General features: G+C 39.0%; 1 protein-coding gene across 6 annotated transcripts in view; it reads right to left on the minus strand.

Annotated features, from left to right (window-relative positions):
* Nucleotides 1–7,541: 7,541 nt before the first annotated feature.
* Nucleotides 7,542–19,583, minus strand: part of LOC134531609 (sodium-dependent nutrient amino acid transporter 1-like) — a 357,424-nt gene continuing 345,382 nt past the window's right edge. For all 6 annotated transcript variants that reach the window (XM_063367357.1, XM_063367354.1, XM_063367356.1 and 3 more), the window contains 2 exons: nt 16,675–16,769; nt 7,542–9,273 (listed from right to left, as the gene is read on the minus strand). In XM_063367357.1, the coding sequence (XP_063223427.1) occupies nt 9,076–9,273; nt 16,675–16,769 (293 nt within the window). In that variant the 3' untranslated portion in view covers nt 7,542–9,075. The remainder of the gene's footprint in view (nt 9,274–16,674; nt 16,770–19,583) is intronic.

The raw sequence follows: 19,583 nt of genomic DNA on the forward strand, positions 1-19,583 counted from the left end.
GGTTTATATTCGGAATTTTGGATAGGTGGTCAGAAAGTAATTTAAATTTAAACATGTTTCTAATAATGTACATTGTTGTTGTATTAATTAATGTTTGAGTAAAGCTGAGTGCGATTTACGTATTCTACGTTCCCTTCTCCTCTTTATACCTATTCATATGCAATGATTAAGCTGGTTAATCAGATTACACTTTGTACATGTTTGAAATATTATGTTCAATTATTTTGATAGATCGAAAATAGTAAACGAATCTCTCCTGTTTATATCAGGATGTTTACTTATATTGGTATAGCCGGATGTGAAACGATCGACTGGTTATGTCTGTAAGTGGTATTCGAGTAAGCAGTTATACCTTTGGTTGATATTATATGAAGTATTTTACATAGAATTAAATTCTTCAGTGTTGTATCTAGGTAGTTGTATATCTTAGCTTTAGTGTGATGAAAATGAACTGTCAAATAAAATAATATTAAATGTAATAAATATGTAAACAATAATGACATGTGTTCAAATAAAAAAAAATACTAAATAATATTCCTCATTACAAGTAACATTCAAAGAATGGAAGAAAACTTACCCAACTGCTTGTTTAATTTAAAGTACATGCAAGATAAATGAATGGGTTAGGTACGGTGGCCGAGAAATTAAATAAGCAAGAAATTTTATTGTTGAATAATAAATGAAATTGAGTTGTTTGGTTAAAGTTTAAATTGATCAAATGTTGGTTAGCATATATTTTTATTATTATGTGGGTGTATTAAAATTAAAAAAAAATCTTGTTTAGATGTTTTACTTTGTACTCACCCACGAAAAGCTAGCCATGTAAGCTGATATGGTTGTCTCAAATCCAGGTGTAGTGAATTATGGGGAAATTAAATAACTTACACATTAATTGTTTTAAGTTTAGTATTTAAACTGTTTTTGGTCAGATTTATGAGTAAAATGATTAAGTGTAATTATGTATTTTCTTAAGTAGTATGATGATGGGCTTTATGGTTTATTCTGTTTTAATTTAAACTGCGTATCGATATTGTTTAAAGAGGAGTCATGAACGTTTCTTTTTGAAGGCTCTGTGTATATGGAATGGTTTCTGTGATTTCAATTAATTTTTTTATGATAGATGAATCTATGAGAACTAAACTTACCTTTTTTTATTTAGTATTTGTTATGTGTAAATGAGATAAAATTGATCATCACTTACTACTACCAGAAATAATGTGAAAATGCAAAATAGAATTGAATACGTTTCTTTTGGATCTGATAGGTGCATCAGAAGGGAAATTATAAGAACAAGGTGGGTAATATCTCACAAATATGCTGGCTTAAGATGTGTTATTTAATCTTTGAGTGGTGGGAATGTTTTAATTATTTATGTTTCAATTAAGATATGATGGCTGGAATATTTTTAATATATAATAAATGTAAATAGTCTTATGAAAAACTGGATAAAATGTTTTGTTATGATGTCCTAGGAGGATGTGTTGCCATATTTTTAAGAGGATGTTAAGAATTATATTAATGTATAATAATATCAAAGAGGTAGTTGTGTGATCTTCAGTTTTGGAAGTGAGTGTCGTAAAATTGTTCATCTAGTGATTATATTGGTTATGTCATGGACATAAATCATCTGGATGGTTTCAAAATTCTTAACATGATTTAGCAGTGCTTATCGAATGGAAGAATAGTTGAAGAATGTAAAGGTAGAAGAAATCCTATGTTAGCTCATTTGTAAGTTAAAATGATGATTATGTATTGAGTGTCATTTTGGCATGGAAGGGGGGGGGGGGGCGCTTGTAAATCTCGAAGTGGTCGTATATATAAATGTAGTTATAATTATTAATCCAGTGGCAATTTGGACTCTGTGGAGTAAACATCACTTTGTAACTCTCTCTGGTTTAACTACACTAACATCTAAAGAGAGTACAGTTGTGGAACGTAAGTAATATATTAGTATACTAAGGCAAAGGATAAATAATAAAAGTAAGACATACCCTATGATTATATGATCCAATATTGTGGTTTCATTTTTGAGACCTCGGGAAAATAAAATAGAAGATGGTACCTAATTAAGTGAAATGAGAGAGCAGGAGACAATTAAATTCAATATGGCGGATTTGTAAGTGAAATGGGAGAGCATGATCAAATAAAATCCAAGATGGCAGATGTATGAGAAAATGGAAAACATGATAAATTGAATCGAAGATGGCCACAGGAAATGACATAATCTAAAATGGCGGCAGAAAATTATGTAATCTAAGATAGCAGCTGGAAAAGATGCAATGCGAAATGGCAACTGTAATGTTATTTAATCCAAGATGCTGACTGGAAATGACGTAATCCAATATGCGGCTGGAAACTATGTAATCAAAGATGGTGACTGGTAATGACTCAATCCAAGATGGGGGCAGTTATAAATGAAATGTGATGAAGATATAATCCAAAATGGCGATTGTAATTTTTAATTCAATGGTAATGATGAAATCCAAGATGGTGATACTGAAGTCAGGTCAAAGATAATGATGAAATAATCCAAGATGGCCACAGTAATGTTAGATAAAAGGTGATGATGATGTAATCCATGATGGTGGCTTATCTGTGGGCTTGTTTTTGGAGTAATCTGGAGTATTTGGCCTTCCTTTGGTGATTATCAAGCCTCTGATATTTTTATGGTTCAATGAATTGAATGATTAAGAGGTCAAAGGTCACTAATCCTGAATCATAGTCCTCAATTATCTGCCCCTGTTTTGACCAAATCATACTACTTACACTAAATATTTATGACTTATATTTACGTGCAGGTGAAATTCCCTTCCACAATGCTAACCTTGATCTATTATCTTGCTGATGATCTTCTTCATTATATGAAGCGTTTCAAAGTATGTGCTTCAATTATGCCCAATGTGACTTCGCAATATGATACATCGAACTCTGTGACAGATTAAAATCAAATCAACATGTGACAAGGAAGGTAAAGGACGAATCTGGTGACAGATTGTTCATTTACACTCAAATCCAACTGAGTTGAGGCTAGCATTTTTACACAACTCCAATTCGATTAGTATTTGGAATACTTTAGTACGAATTCTTGAGTTTGGGGAACCCAATATAATTCTTCTTTGCATAATAACATCATTTTCATGGAACATGTGACCAAATTGGCTTTGTTTTTAGTGAATGACAAGAGTTGCATTTCAGAGGACAGCAGAGTTAACTACCGTGGGGTCACTTGCGCCTGGACCCGTCCACAAAGTTTCTTTCCCTCAGCATCCTCTACTAAATTTTGTTCTAATTTTTTATTTATGTTCTTCATACTACAATATTTTATGCTTTCTTACAGTTTCACACTGACAAGTAAACCAATATTGCTGCTGTCATGGGTCGAGGTCTGCTCCACCTGTTTCATGACTATCATTGTGCCTGTGGTGTAAACATCCTGCGGGTAGAGTTTGTGTATGTGAATGTATGTGTGAGGGAATGTGTCTATGCAAGGGAGAAGTTTCATCCGTCAAGTTCTTTGTAAGAATTCTGTTTGTTATATCCTTCCCATTCCTGCAGTATTACTTAAATTTTCTGTGAATGAAATGCTTCAGACTTGTGTTATATATTCTAGTTTCTCCCCACCCCCGAGGGTTAAAGGAAAACATCAGCACACCATTGCTTTCCGGACAACAACAATCTTCTGACGGGGTTGATTCTCCTGTGAGCCTCCCTTTGGTTGAGCAACTCTGCCCTCGGGAGCTTTGAGAAAACATCTCACAGCCTGCCTCTCTCCTACAGCGTATACATGTATATGTAATGCACTTTGTGCAACTAAAAATTTGAGTTTATATTTCAAATGGGTATTGCGTTACTGTACCATTTACTTTGAGTGACCATGTATGTTCAAAATTGAGCCCAATAATAAATGCGAACCATCTGTTAAATCTGTAATAGTAAAATGACAAACATGAACTTTGTGTATCTACAATAATTTTATATGTTGAAAACTTGAGGAAGAAAATTGTTAAATGTTAAATCATACTTCGATTTGCACTTTCAAAAATCACTCAAGTTTTTGCTCTATGATTATTTTTTATGGAAAACTGATACAAATATTTTATTGATCAAGTTATTAAGAAATAAAAAAGTGAGAGATGTTACCCAACCACTCTTGGCTTTTCCCACCTGTCTTACTGCATCTTCATCAACCTCTTCTTCCCCAACATAAACACTTCCTCTGCCTTCCTCTCTCGCCATAATTGACTTAACCATTTTCTTCCTCTCCTTCATCTGATTCATTCGTATAACAACATATGTTTTTCTCTCCAACGTTTCCTACCCTCCATACTCCATCCTCCTACCTTCCCTCTCCAATGCTCTACCCTCCCCTTCCCCTATACCCCATTTTTCTTTCCACTCCCATCTTTCCACACATCTGCTTCCTATAATTTATTTCAATACCCACTTGACATGTATCGCTCTCCAACATTTCTTCCCTTCCATCCTCCTACCCCACCACCCCTCCCATACACTTCTGACAGTCAATCACACACTGGTTCTTCCCCTCTACCAAGAGTAATAAATACAAAAAAAGATGATGCGGAGAGGTGGGATTGAGGAGGGAGGGGGTTGGAGAGAGGAGAGAGTGGAATGGGAGGAGATACACCTGCCTCCAATGACATAACATACAGAATCGTGAAGGCAAATGTGGTGACTGCAAGGGAGGGGAAGGGTTGTGGATGAGTGTTAGAGGAAGGGGGTAAATGATTTGTGGGAGAAAAATGTGTCTCAGAACTTTCTAGAACCCCCTTATTTGGGGAAACGAAATATGAGAAAGATATTAGCAGTAGAGGTCGCACGTACGAGCGTATAGGGGCTCTGTATTCAACAGTGAATACCACGAGTCGACTTTCACATTTCGTTCGTAAACACAACACATTTTATATGTAAGCAAATATACATATAGTTGTGGTAAAATGATCGCTTTGCATTTTGTCAGTCATTTGCCTCCAGAGACTTCGTATTACGTATGTCACTTCACATTGAATTCATCACTTTAACGACATCCGTTAGTGTTTATACTGCTGGCACAGACCGTCATGCCATCTCGTTGCCTCACAGGAACGTGTGCATGGTGGCACGAACAAGTGTAGTGCAACGCAGGTGTAGCGTAAGTGCAGCTAAGTGCGGCGAGGCTAACAGATGCCACCACCAGCGAACCAATCGTCGCCGGAGGAGCAATAGTCTGTATTAGCGCGATCACACCCAAAATATTGTTACGATTTATTAAAAAACGAAAATAATAAATCATCGTGGGCAAACTACTTGGTTCGTAAATGGATAGCCCAATTAATGATTTTACTACACAGTTTTATTGGTTGTCAATATTTACATCACTAACAAATAATCTTCAAAAAATGCCTTATAATCAATTATACCTAAATAAATGTTTAATCCCCAGTCACTCGGTTCTTACACACCGCACACCGCACTGGGCCGTACCTCTGGCGCAACTCTCGCCGCAGCACCCCTAGTGGACCTCCGTCGCGGGACTCCGTCGCCGCCGCCGCCGCCATCGCACTTCCCTTCGCCGAGGATACACTCCACGCTTCACTCGGAACTTCGCTCGGGACTCTCGCCGCACCCGCGACACTATCGCGACTCAACTGCACTCGCCGAGGAACTCCGCAGCACCCGAGGCACTATCGCCCGGATCAACTCCGCTCCGAACTGAACTGCCTGCCCTGGAACCTTCGTCCAGGGACTTCGTCGCTGCGCCGCGGGAAAACTCCCAACTCCACACTCTCTCGGAGGCCGGCGTCCTGGGCTTATATAGGCCCAGGCGCCACTTCTTAAAGTCGCGAGCGCTGCTGGGGCCTGTCGCGCCATTCCGCGCCGACCCGTCGGCAGAATTCTCGAGATACGCGTCGGTGGCTCGCGTAACTCCGCAGCTGTCAGGTGTCAGATAACGTGTCAAAGGCAGATCGTTGCTAGGGGAGTGGTGGGAAGGAGGAGGGTGGGGGGTAAAGCGGCGAACCTTGTAATCTACCAGACGCGCGCGGTACGTCTCACGTTGCGGCGACCACGTGATGTCACTGGTCTTGCGGGACCGCCAACCAGTTCTGCACCTGCGCGCCGCGGCCCTGCTAATGTTTCGTAACAATATGGCTCGACACACACTGCTGCACACGGCTTGTTTGCGCGGAAGCCGAGCCCCAGTGGCCTCGGCCAGTTCGACATCCGCTTGCAACGCGTCGCTCCGCGGAGCCCTTCAACCTCTGTGCATCACTGGCACGTTCTCCAATAGTGTCTTTTGAAATATTTTTCCATCGGCTCCACAGCTAGACCACCATGCCAACTTGAAATTACCAGCCGCGTAACCTAATCATGTGTGCCCTCGCAAGAGATGTTTTGCATTTTATGTACATCTTTGGTTTTCAGCTTGGACGTGGGTCGCGCATTAGATCTCAGTCACCAAGACTGTAACAGCTTCACCCGTATAGGGCCACCGTGCAGGTGGTCATTGGAACGTATTTCATTTTTAATTAAGTTGGTATGAGGACTCTCGAGTCCACTCTCGTGTAGCCCGCGCGGCGTTAGTTCGACTCAGGGCCGAGCGGCACTTATTTCACTAACCATACTACATAAGCATTGTCCATGCTGGAGTGGTTATCTTTTCTTATGGATCCAGTTTCGTGTATTTTTTTTTTGTTCTCGCGGTGTGTTGTCGTATAAGACGTAACAACGCTCAAGGGTAACTGTAATTGTCGTGTTTTTTTTACGTCAAGCCGCGCTTAATAAACACCGCCCATGTTAATGATGTACGAACAGTAATTGTCCAAGTCAAGGCAGTACACCGAGAGCGTCCGCACAGAATTTTTCTGAACAAAAGCCAAAGGACTCAAGTAGATGGAAATAGAGAAGTACGGTGCAATGTATTTCTTATAACTGATAAGACTACGGCTTGTTGGCTTATTGGCTTGTCAATCGTGCGGATTCTACTATGTTCGGGCGTGTTCGCCACTCGTTGACTATGATTAGAACCTCGACGGCCATCTTGGATAACTCCACATCCGCCATCTTGGAATCCAAAGGTTTTGAATATCTGTAATTATTTAGCTAGAAAAAAAAAACAGTTCTAAAAATCTTCAAAAAAGAAAGCCTATTAAAATAATTCTTGATTCGATTGATTTCTGTCTTTGGTTCGATCCTTGATTAATGCAATAAAAAAGTTTACTTCAAGAAAAAAATATTTATTTAATAAATATAGTAAAAAATCCTAAAAAAAAAAAAATTTAAATTCCTCATCTACCAGCCGTCGAAAACGATGCCACCTTGGAAATTTGTAATTATTAACCTAGAAAATCGGGACGGATTCCAAAAATCAACAAAAAATTCGTTTGTAAGAAATGATTATTTCGATCGATATGCATCCTTGTTTAAAACCCTTACTTTATGCAAAAGAAGATAATTTATTCAAAATTACTAAAAAAGTGACAGGTTAAAAAATAAAACAATAATGTACGAACAAAAAATTTATTACAAAAATTATACATGTACAAAAAAAAGGCAAAATACTAGCATTTCTCGATTCCTGCAATCATTTTCGTAAGCGAAACAAGTGATTAAGATCCCTTGAAATATGTTTTCAGCGCATATCTAGCCTACATGAGAGACAATTAACCAGGCACGTCCCAATCAGTGGCTAGACACATTCAGCCGGTGCCAAGTCACATCCAGTTGTATGTCTAGGAATGTCAGATAAGGTGGCCAAACACAACAGTCGGTTGGTGAGGCTAACAAATCACGTTTTTGTAGCCAAACACGTATATCATTGGCCAGGAACGAATGTCCACCGTCATTCCACCTCATCAAAATGGCAGGACATTAACTTCATGACAACCTATGAAAATGTTTTTTGCTTGAGCTCATATCCAACTTGTATATACAGACAGCAGGCATTATATTTCAATAACAAAGTTGTTTTTTCTGCATAATCGATAGTAAAATATCATTTCCTTAAGTAGTAATGTTACTGCATTTATTTCTTGTGTATTTATTCAAATGTCAAGCGACTTTGGTTTAACTGTAATGCAATTAAATCATAAAATGAAGATATTTTAAAATATAAAATATTTTTTAATATAATAATATTTTTAAAACCAATAAAACATTAAATAAAGAAAAACTAAAAATAAAAAAATGTTATTTCAGACTAATAAATTACTTCCCAAACAAATTGCCAACTTGATTTCAGATGGTATTGGAAACAACTAACTGAAACTAAATAGTGTTGAATAGAGTAGAACAAACAACACAATAACCAAACGAATGACTTTCAAATTGAATGTGCTGAGGAGCCTGTTTGAAATATTCAAATTTGTTATACCTAAGATGTTAATAGTTTTCTGAGTAAAAGTTTTTTTTTTACATTGACAAATATTTTACCTACAATTTTTTGACATTTAATTTATTTTAATTTTAATTGAATATGTTATTTTGTATTTTAATATTTCTGGATATATATATACATATAATGTTTTAAATAAATTATTTAGCTTAAAATTTACTAATGGTTGGTTATGAATAGTTATAATTTTAATTATTTTATATGTTTTAGTCATTTTTTTTCTTTTATAAACATAGAAGTATTAGATCTGTACGTACCATTTCATTTTATTTTACAAAATCAGAACTATAAAATCTACAGAGTTTGACCTCATTGCAGTAAATGGCAACTTACATAAAACTGAAAAAAAAAATTTTAGTTCATGATTCATGTGCATAGTCTAATAAGTTTGTAACACTTATTTCAGCTTTTCAAATGTTTATTTTTAAATTTGAAGTTTAAAGTAGGTACCTGACTGCAAGAAATATCATTTTTTTAGAGACAAAACATTTGTGTTAAATTTGTTTCACTTATTCAATAAAAAATAACAAGTTTTGAACTCCAAAAAAAAAAACAAAAAAAACAACCGAATTAACTTGTTTGAAATTTGAAAAGTGTTTTTGGGTCTCTGGTAAGCGTAACATGAAGTCCAAATATTCTGTTTACTGGTACTTGTAGTAACCAACTCATTTATATTTGCATCTTTATTAGTGCTCATGATGGGTCCGCGCGCGAATCGTCACTATTCCAAGGAATTTCCGCAACAGCTTCTGCAGCACTGTTTCCACTTCCGCGATGGAGCTGGCTTCTGTTTTCTTGTCAGCTCTGAACGCCAGCCACTCCCTGCGGTGGGAAGCAATCTTGGGGCACCACCGCTCCGTGGCCCGGGCTGCCTGGACCACCACCTGCAACAGTACACGCGGCATGTTACTACCCCAACAAATAACTGGAACATGTATTTTAAAACAGCACATTTCACTAAGAATACCTGGTCTGCTCAGCTACACAAAATATATTCTATGGATGAATAAATATTAAGTCGATAAAATATTTGTTTTAATAATAGTAATGCGGGAATTCCTCCGTGTAAGTAGATATCGTGCTAAGGGTCAGGGGCGCAGAACTGTAGAATTCGCAAGGGTGGCACGCGGAAATTCCCTGGAAAAGAGGGGGGGGGGGGGGACGCGGCCAGAGAGTGTTGCACGTGGGATTACCCGACACGTCATATCTGGATACGGTGCTTGTATGTTGTACACTACCCATAATTTGGCCTACATGCATGCAATAAGCAGAAATATTAAAAATATGCATAACATTTTCAAACCCGTTAAACAGTCACGACTTCTCAACTGCAGGCCGGCCGCCCCAGTGAGGGGCTTCTAGACTCCCGGGGAGACCCGGGCCTATGCCCATCCCGAGGGTGTTTATGATGTAATAGTTTAGTATGACATCTGTTCGCTGGGTAGCAGCAAGTGGCAGTCACTGGTAGTGGAAGTGACTGGTAGTGGAAGTGACATGTAGTGGAAGTGACTGGTAGTGGAAGTGACTGGTAGTGGAAGTGACTGGTAGTGGAAGTGACTGGAAGTGGAAGTGACTGGTAGTGGAAGTGACTGGTAGTGGAAGTGAATGGTAGTGGAAGTGACATGTAGTGGAACTGACTGGTAGTGGAAGTGACTGGTAGTGGAAGTGACTGGTAGTGGAAGTGACATGTAGTGGAAGTGACTGGTAGTGGAAGTGAATGGTAGTGGAAGTGACTGGTAGTGGAAGTGACTGGTAGTGGAAGTGAATGGTAGTGGAAGTGACATGTAGTAAAAGTGACTGGTAGTGGAAGTGACTGGTAGTGGAAGTGACTGGTAGTGGAAGTGACTGGTAGTGGAAGTGACATGTAGTGGAAGTGACTGGTAGTGGAAGTGACTGGTAGTGGAAGTGACTGGTAGTGGAAGTGACTGGAAGTGGAAGTGACTGGTAGTGGAAGTGACTGGTAGTGGAAGTGAATGGTAGTGGAAGTGACATGTAGTGGAAGTGACTGGTAGTGGAAGTGACTGGTAGTGGAAGTGACTGGTAGTGGAAGTGACTGGTAGTGGAAGTGACATGTAGTGGAAGTGACTGGTAGTGGAAGTGACTGGTAGTGAAAGTGAATGGTAGTGGAAGTGACATGTAGTGGAAGTGACTGGTAGTGGAAGTGACTGGTAGTGGAAGTGACTGGTAGTGGAAGTGACTGGTAGTGGAAGTGACAGGTAGTGGAAATGACTGGTAGTGGAAGTGACATGTAGTGGAAGTGACTGGTAGTGGAAGTGACTGGTAGTGGAAGTGACTGGTAGTGGAAGTGACTGGTAGTGGAAGTGACTGGTAGTGGAAGTGACATGTAGTGGAAGTGACTGGTAGTGGAAGTGACTGGTAGTGGAAGTGACTGGTAGTGGAAGTGACATGTAGTGGAAGTGACTGGTAGTGGAAGTGACATGTAGTGGAAGTGACTGGTAGTGGAAGTGACTGGTAGTGGAAGTGACTGGTAGTGGAAGTGAATAGTAGTGGAAGTGACATGTAGTGGAAGTGACTGGTAGTGGAAGTGACTGGTAGTGGAAGTGACTGGTAGTGGCAGTGACTGGTAGTGGCAGTGACTGGTAGTGGAAGTGACTGGTAGTGGAAGTGACTGGTAGTGGAAGTGACTGGTAGTGGCAGTGACTGGTAGTGGCAGTGACTGGTAGTGGAAGTGACTGGTAGTGGCAGTGACTGGTAGTGGCAGTGACTGGTAGTGGAAGTGACTGGTAGTGGAAGTGACTGGTAGTGGAAGTGAATGGTAGTGGCAGTGACTGGTAGTGGCAGTGACTGGTAGTGGAAGTGACTGGTAGTGGAAGTGACATGTAGTGGAAGTGACTGGTAGTAGAAGTGACTGGTAGTAGAAGTGACTGGTAGTGCCAGTGACTGGTAGTGGAAGTGACTGGTAGTGGAAGTGACATGTAGTGGAAGTGACTGGTAGTGGAAGTGACTGGTAGTGGAAGTGACTGGTAGTGAAAGTGAATGGTAGTGGAAATGACATGTAGTGGAAGTGACTGGTAGTGGAAGTGACTGGTAGTGGAAGTGACTGGTAGTGGCAGTGACTGGTAGTGGCAGTGACTGGTAGTGGAAGTGACATGTAGTGGATGTGACTGGTAGTGGAAGTGACTGGTAGTGGAAGTGACTGGTAGTGGAAGTGACTGTTAGTGGCAGTGACTGGTAGTGGCAGTGACTGGTAGTGGCAGTGACTGGTAGTGGAAGTGACTGGTAGTGGAAGTGACTGGTAGTGGCAGTGACTGGTAGTGGAAGTGACTGGTAGTGGAAGTGACTGGTAGTGGAAGTGACTGGTAGTGGAAGTGACTGGTAGTGGAAGTGACTGGTAGTGGAAGTGACATGTAGTGGAAGTGACATGTAGTGGAAGTGACTGGTAGTGGAAGTGACATGTAGTGGAAGTGACTGGTAGTGGAAGTGACTGGTAGTGGAAGTGACTGGTAGTGGAAGTGAATGGTAGTGGAAGTGACTGGTAGTGGAAGTGACATGTAGTGGAAGTGACATGTAGTAGAAGTGACTGGTAGTGGAAGTGACTGGTAGTGGCAGTGACTGGTAGTGGCAGTGACTGGTAGTGGAAGTGACTGGTAGTGGCAGTGACTGGTAGTGGCAGTGACTGGTAGTGGCAGTGACTGGTAGTGGCAGTGACTGGTAGTGGCAGTGACTGGTAGTGGAAGTGACTGGTAGTGGAAGTGACTGGTAGTGGCAGTGACTGGTAGTGGAAGTGACTGGTAGTGGAAGTGACTGGTAGTGGAAGTGACATGTAGTGGAAGTGACATGTAGTGGAAGTGACATGTAGTTGAAGTGACTGGTAGTGGAAGTGACTGGTAGTGGAAGTGACATGTAGTGGAAGTGACATGTAGTGGAAGTGACTGGTAGTGGCAGTGACTGGTAGTGTAAGTGACTGGTAGTGGAAGTGACTTGTAGTGGAAGTGACTGGTAGTGGAAGTGACATGTAGTGGAAGTGACATGTAGTGGAAGTGACTGCTAGTGGAAGTGACTGGTAGTGGAAGTGACTGGTAGTGGCAGTGACTGGTAGTGGCAGTGACTGGTAGTGGCAGTGACTGGTAGTGGAAGTGACTGGTTGTGGCAGTGACTGGTAGTGGCAGAGACTGGTAGTGGCAGTGACTGGTAGTGGCTGTGACTGGTAGTGGAAGTGACTGGTAGTGTAAGTGACTGGTAGTGGAAGTGACTGGTAGTGCAAACGACTGGTAGTGGCAGTGACTGGTAGTGGCAGTGACTGGTAGTGGCAGTGACTGTTAGTGGAAGTGACTGGTAGTGTAAGTGACTGGTAGTGGAAGTGACTGGTAGTGGCAGTGACTGGTAGTGGCAGTGACTGGTAGTGGCAGTGACTGGTAGTGGCAGTGACTGGTAGTGGAAGCGGTGTAGAGGCGAGTGGTGTGAGGAGTGATATAAAGGCGCCGGACTGGACAAAAATAATCGAGTGATTTGCTGTCAGAGAGCGTGGTGATCGCGAACTGTATGTTCCGCATAACATCATGTTAGTAGGGGTAACGTGATGGTTCTGGACAAAATGTCAGTACAAGTTTTAAGGGGTAGTGATCATAGGGGTAGCAAAGTTAGATGGTTCCCCTTAAAGTAGTTAAATACAAGATATACCATAGGGGGGCTGAATGAAGTTAAATTGAGTCATTTTCGAAGACATCAATGGCCATACAGTTTTTTTTTAAATATCATAGCCGTCATCTGCTGTTGTTAACAATGTTGTATGATATAAAGGCACACATATTGAATCTTAGTTTCACTGGTAGATGGAACCACTGTCCCTGCGTTATTAATTTATTTTTATGTACACCTTAAAAAATTACTGAGTGGAGGATATTAGGCTCGAACGATGATTGCGTGTACTGTTATAGAGGTACATACCAAATTCACAGTCCAGAAGAAAGGTCAAATAAGTGAACAATGGAGTAATATTTTTTTTTCAAACATACAGATATATATTATTATGATGGTGGAGAGTGGGGGATATCCTCTGCTAGAGGGCCCCATATTCAATTTCTTCTTATATGAGTTATAGTGTCTCCGCTTTAATTCCAGCAGTTGCTGGTAGATTGTATTACAATCACCATATTTAATTCAATTATCACTGACAGGCTGTACTTGTATCATCTACCACGGGGTGCAACAGCAGAAATGTTAATTTTAGAAATTTTCTAGAACACCACACCACAGTCTTGAACAATTCACAGTGTTTCACTTAATGCATGAGATTATATATTTCCTGAATATGTTACAGATTTATAATTTATAGTGTTAGATCTATTTTGTAAAAAATATACATATATTGTTAACTCCTTTTATCACAAATAAAAATCATTTTACATGGTGGTATGTATTTTTTAAACTATTAATTTATAAGGATATATTTAAAATTTTCTCATACGAAGGATAGGGGGCATTAAGTTGTCTTTTACTTAGTTCAACATTTGCCAAAACTATATTCAATTGATATATATATAATCTAAAGTTTAATTCGTGTCTAAATATTCCTCTATTACTACGAGAAAATTATTAATATTGTAAAAAAAATTATATACTTTCCTAAGAGCTTGTAGTGTTGTCCAATATGTTATTATTAATTTTTAATTTTGTTTGCAGTTTCTTACACTTGGATTCACTTTGTTGCTTGAAATAAAAATGAAACACACATTTTTCTTAAAAAATGAATGTCAGTGTTTTTAATTATTTTGTATCTTAAATATTTTTATGTTTTGAAAATTTCTCAAGTGTTAATAAATAAAGTCATTATATGTGAATTTATCATAGGATTTAATTATTTTTATTACAGAAAATTATTATAGCTACTAAAGAAAACAAAGTAACTAGCTTTCAAAAAATTACAGTTGAGAGGATACAACTAAATATAACAAAAAAAGATAAAAACTTTACGTTTAAAATATAATTTTTTTTCACATATCCGCATATTAACTCTACATACATACCCAATATAAAGGATATTTTATACCTAACAAACTCTTCTAGAATTTTTTTTAAGGGGGAAAGAATGATTGCTAGGTTCTATGTTGCCAGGCCTTGCAGGCTTTGGTACAACCGGGCCGGGGGGGGGGGGGGGGGGAAACAGCTCTCCTTGACACTATTCAACGTGTATGCACTTCGAGAGAGGGGTGCAAGGAGGGGATTGTCACACCTGTCCGAAATAGCCCCTTTATATTACTGGGATCATTATTGTCGCATGTTGCCGCATCGATGGTCAGTGTGGTGGTAAGATCTCGATAAAAATTGGGGTTAAGTATAATAAATAGTTACAAAAGTAAATGACCTTAAGTTTTATTTTAAAAAATTGTGGTATTTTAATCAACTCGTTCCTAATGTAAGCATTAAATACTACTTGTGACATTAGAAAAATTGTCTTTAGATCAAAGATATTTGTCAAACTTGACATAAAAGTTACCACTCAGCAAGGTGGGTATTTTTAATCGACAATATTAATAGCTAGTTTTTTTCAGTATATGCGAAATAAAAAAAAAAGTTTAAAATAAACTATGCAACATAACGGCAAAACCAAATAACTGTAGAATTTCATTTTACTCATTAGATTGTTCACCATATTTTTTATAATTAATTTGTCTAATTTAATAATATTCAATTAAAAATAAAAATATCACATTTCTCTGTGAGGGTAGTGAATATTTCCCTTCCGATTTCTGTTTTTATTCTAGAGAGGGTGTAATCATAAGCATAAAAGTTATAAATATTAAACGTATCAACTGCAGGCGTTTTAGAGTTTTGGTTAGAGGTCACAATTAAAGAAAAAATGGAGTCCACGCACTACAGAAATGAAAATTATTGCTTATTATGTATAGATAGAGGTATTTATTATTATTATTATTTTATTGAACTAGAGATAACAATTGATAATATTAAGGATGTGGGTATGACCTCAATAAAATAAACACTCCAATAGAACATAAATTACACCTTTAAAGTATAACTTACACCTTTTGAAATTTAAAATCACAGTGTTCACATACAAAAGTTCTTATATATAGCTAAACTCTCAAGTCTATATATCTTTCTTACATTTTCAGTCACACTATTCATATAAAAATATATTATACTTATAGAGGTAAATGCACAAATCGGTAAATCTTTTCAACGTAAATAAATAATATCAAATTCATTCTTATCTACGAAAACTTCTAAAAATTATCTTTAACTTTCGATTTAAATAATGGCTTATACGACCCAATTACTGCAAGGGGCGGGAAAAGCAGCAATTTAGTTCAAATTGTTTTAAAACCATAAAAATATAATATAATATTAATAATCTAATATACTTAAATAAAATTATCTGAAACCATTTTTGATACAACCAACAACTGCTGCAAAGGGTGGGGGAAAATACAAAATCTGCTATAATTTATTGTAAATCTACTAAAAATTATATAAAAACTTATTTTTTTATAAGATGAACCATCATAGGGTTGAAAAAGCAGGGGTTGAAAAAAAATTAAATATTTTTAAAATGTACACTATCAAATCCAGTCTTATTTATTGTAAAACTTCTAAATATTATCTACAACTTTGAACTAAAATAAATTTGTAACCACCAATTTTTATTTCTAGGAGTAGAACCAACAAGGGTCAAAGCATGACTCCTTTCGAAGTTACCCATTATAAATTATTATAAATATACTAATCATTTTATTTAAAAAAATTGCCTGAAGACATTTTTGATGAGTTGAACTATTACTGCAAAAAGTTGGTAAAATATGGGTTAAAATAAATGCTATCTAATTCGTTCAAACGTATTGTAAATCATTTAAACATTATACTAAACCATGACCACTCATTAGTGCTTTGGATGCAATAAATTGTTTGATGACAAGAAAAATTATAACTCCCTTGTTGGCATAGAATGAAATTCATTGGAAGTATTTCAATGGGGGATTCATCGAATTAAAAAATTGGAAATATTTTCGCTGTTTTCGATAGTTTTGAAATATTGGAGGACATATTAGATGTAATATACATTAAGCTCCAAATGTTCCAGAAGTTTATTGAATTTTCAAGAATGTTCCAGAAGAAATAGGTATTTCAAAATCCACCTGCACCTGTAGGCTGTGACAAGAGGGATTTTATTTTATTTTAATGCGTTGCATTTTTGAGATGTTAAAAGAGTTAATACACTTATGTTTTCTCATAAACACATAAATGAACATACATACTGGAGAATACTCTTAACAAGACTCCTTTACATAATGTAAAAATACACTTACCTTAGGGAATCCAATATGCCTCTTTTTGATGAGTCGGATTGTTAACCATAGAGGAAATTGGAGCACCCCAAACCCCAGTAACACCCATCCAGCAGCTGAAATCAAATATTTTATTAGTATTCCATTCATGAAAATTCATACAAATATTCATAAAAACATTTTTATTTATTGTTACAGGTATATAATATTTTTTTTTTACTTTCAGGAAGTTATAGAAATATATATTTTTTATATCAGATGTCGTATGGATAGGAAAGTTACTTTATTTAAAACATTAATATTTTTAAAATTTGTTCTTAGTATATAACATGGTTCTGGAATGGGTCATATTGTATTGTGACATCACGGAAGCCATTTTGGATGACATTTGATGTTGAGTTTGACTCCGGTCTCCGTATTGACTAATCTTGACCCTGGCCACAATTTTGTTTGCTGTCATTTTGTTTTCTATAACTCTGCAAATTTGGATTCTAGAACTTCCCGACTTCTTGTATTCCGCAATTTTGAATCATTAAGCCACGTCCGCCAAATTGAAAATATGTACTAAATTTTTATATAAACAATTATATTTTTTAAAATAAACAAAATCTTATTTTAATAAATGTTTAATAAAAATGTACTTAAAAATGCAGCTTGGAGGCCTAATTTCAAAACCGGTATTTAACTAATCGTTCCTCAATGAAGGCAAGTGGCAGACTGACCCCCACCACTTTTACCAAGGCAAGAATCTAGCTGATAGTGTGCAAGCATCTAGCTGAACAAACGCAAGAGTTTAGCTGTCCAAGTTCATAATCTAGTTGACCAAGTGCAAGCTTCTAGATGACAATGGGCAAGCATTTAGCTAATCACGTCCAAGGATCCATCTAAACAAGTGCAAGCATCTAGTTGACCAAGTGAAAGTATATAGCTGACCAAGTGCCAGCATCTGGCTGACCAAGTGCAAGCATCTGGCTGACCAAGTGCAAGCATCTAGTTAACAAAGTGCAAGCATCTAGTTGACCAAGTGCCAGCATCTGGCTGACCAAGTGCAAGCATCTGGCTGACCAAGTGCAAGCATCTGGCTGACCAAGTGCAAGCATCTGGCTGACCAAGTGCAAGCCTCTGGCTGACCAAGTGCCAGCATCTGGCTGACCAAGTGCAAGCATTTGGCTGACCAAGTGCAAGCATCTAGTTGACCAAGTGCAAGCATCTAGTTGACCAAGTGAAAGTATATAGCTGACCAAGTGCCAGCATCTGGCTGACCAAGTGCAAGCATCTGGCTGACCAAGTGCAAGCAACTAGTTGACCAAGTGCAAGCATCTAGTTGACCAGGTGAAAGTATATAGCTGACCAAGTGCCAGCATCTGGCTGACCAAGTGCAAGCATCTGGCTGACCAAGTGCAAGCATCTAGTTGACCAAGTGAAAGTATATAGCTGACCAAGTGCCAGCATCTGGCTGACCAAGTGCAAGCATCTGGCTGACCAAGTGCAAGCATCTAGTTGACCAAGTGCAAGCATCTAGTTGACCAAGTGAAAGTATATAGCTGACCAAGTGCCAGCATCTGGCTGACCAAGTGCAAGCATCTAGTTGACCAAGTGCAAGCATCTAGTTGACCAAGTGAAAGTATATAGCTGACCAAGTGCCAGCATCTGGCTGACCAAGTGCAAGCATCTGGCTGACCAAGTGCAAGCATCTAGTTGACCAAGTGCAAGCATCTGGCTGACCAAGTGCAAGCATCTGGCTGACCAAGTGCAAGCATCTAGTTGACCAAGTGCAAGCATCTAGTTGACCAAGTGAAAGTATATAGCTGACCAAGTGCCAGCATCTGGCTGACCAAGTGCCAGCATCTGGCTGACCAAGTGCCAGCATCTGGTTGACCAAGTGCCAGCATCTGGCTGACCAAGTGCCAGCATCTGGCTGACCAAGTGCCAGCATCTGGCTGACCAAGTGCAAGCATCTGGCTGACCAAGTGCAAGCATCTAGTTGACCAAGTGCAAGCATCTAGTTGACCAAGTGCAAGCATCTAGTTGACCAAATGCAAGCCTATGGCTGACCAAGTGCAAGCATCTGGCTGACCAAGTGCCAGCATCTGGCTCACCAAGTGCCAGCATCTGGCTGACCAAGTGCCAGCATCTGGCTGACCAAGTGCCAGCATCTGGCTGACCAAGTGCCAGCATCTGGCTGACCAAGTGCAATCATCTGGCTGACCAAGTGCAAGCATCTAGTTGACCAAGTAAAAGTATATAGCTGACCAAGTGCCAGCAACTGGCTGACCAAGTGCCAGCATCTGGCTGACCAAGTGCCAGCATCTGGCTGACCAAGTGCAAGCATCTGGCTGACCAAGTGCAAGCATCTAGTTGACCAAGTGCAAGCATTTAGTTGACCAAGTGCAAGCCTCTGATTGACCAAGTGAAAGCATCTGGCTGACCAAGTGCAAGCATCTGGCTGACCAAGTGCCAGCATCTGGCTGATCAAATGCAAGCATCTAGTTGACCAAGTGCAAGCCTCTGGCTGACCAAGTGCCAGCATCTGGCTGACCAAGTGCAAGCCTCTGGCTGACCAAGTGCCAGCATCTGGCTGACCAAGTGCAAGCATCTGGCTGACCAAGTGCAAGTATCTAGTTGACCAAGTGCAAGCCTCTGGCTGACCAAGTGCAAGCATCTGGCTGACCAAGTGCAAGCATATGGCTGACCAAGTGCAAGCATCTAGTTGACCAAGTGCAAGCCTCTGGCTGACCAAGTGCAAGCATTTGGCTGACCAAGTGCAAGCATCTAGTTGACCAAGTGCAAGCATCTAGTTGACCAAGTGAAAGTATATAGCTGACCAAGTGCCAGCATCTGGCTGACCAAGTGCAAGCATCTGGCTGACCAAGTGCAAGCATCTAGTTGACCAAGTGCAAGCATCTAGTTAACCAAGTGAAAGTATATAG

This window comes from Bacillus rossius, chromosome 5 (assembly GCF_032445375.1).
Source record: "Bacillus rossius redtenbacheri isolate Brsri chromosome 5, Brsri_v3, whole genome shotgun sequence".
Classification (NCBI taxonomy): Eukaryota; Metazoa; Arthropoda; class Insecta; order Phasmatodea; family Bacillidae; genus Bacillus; species Bacillus rossius.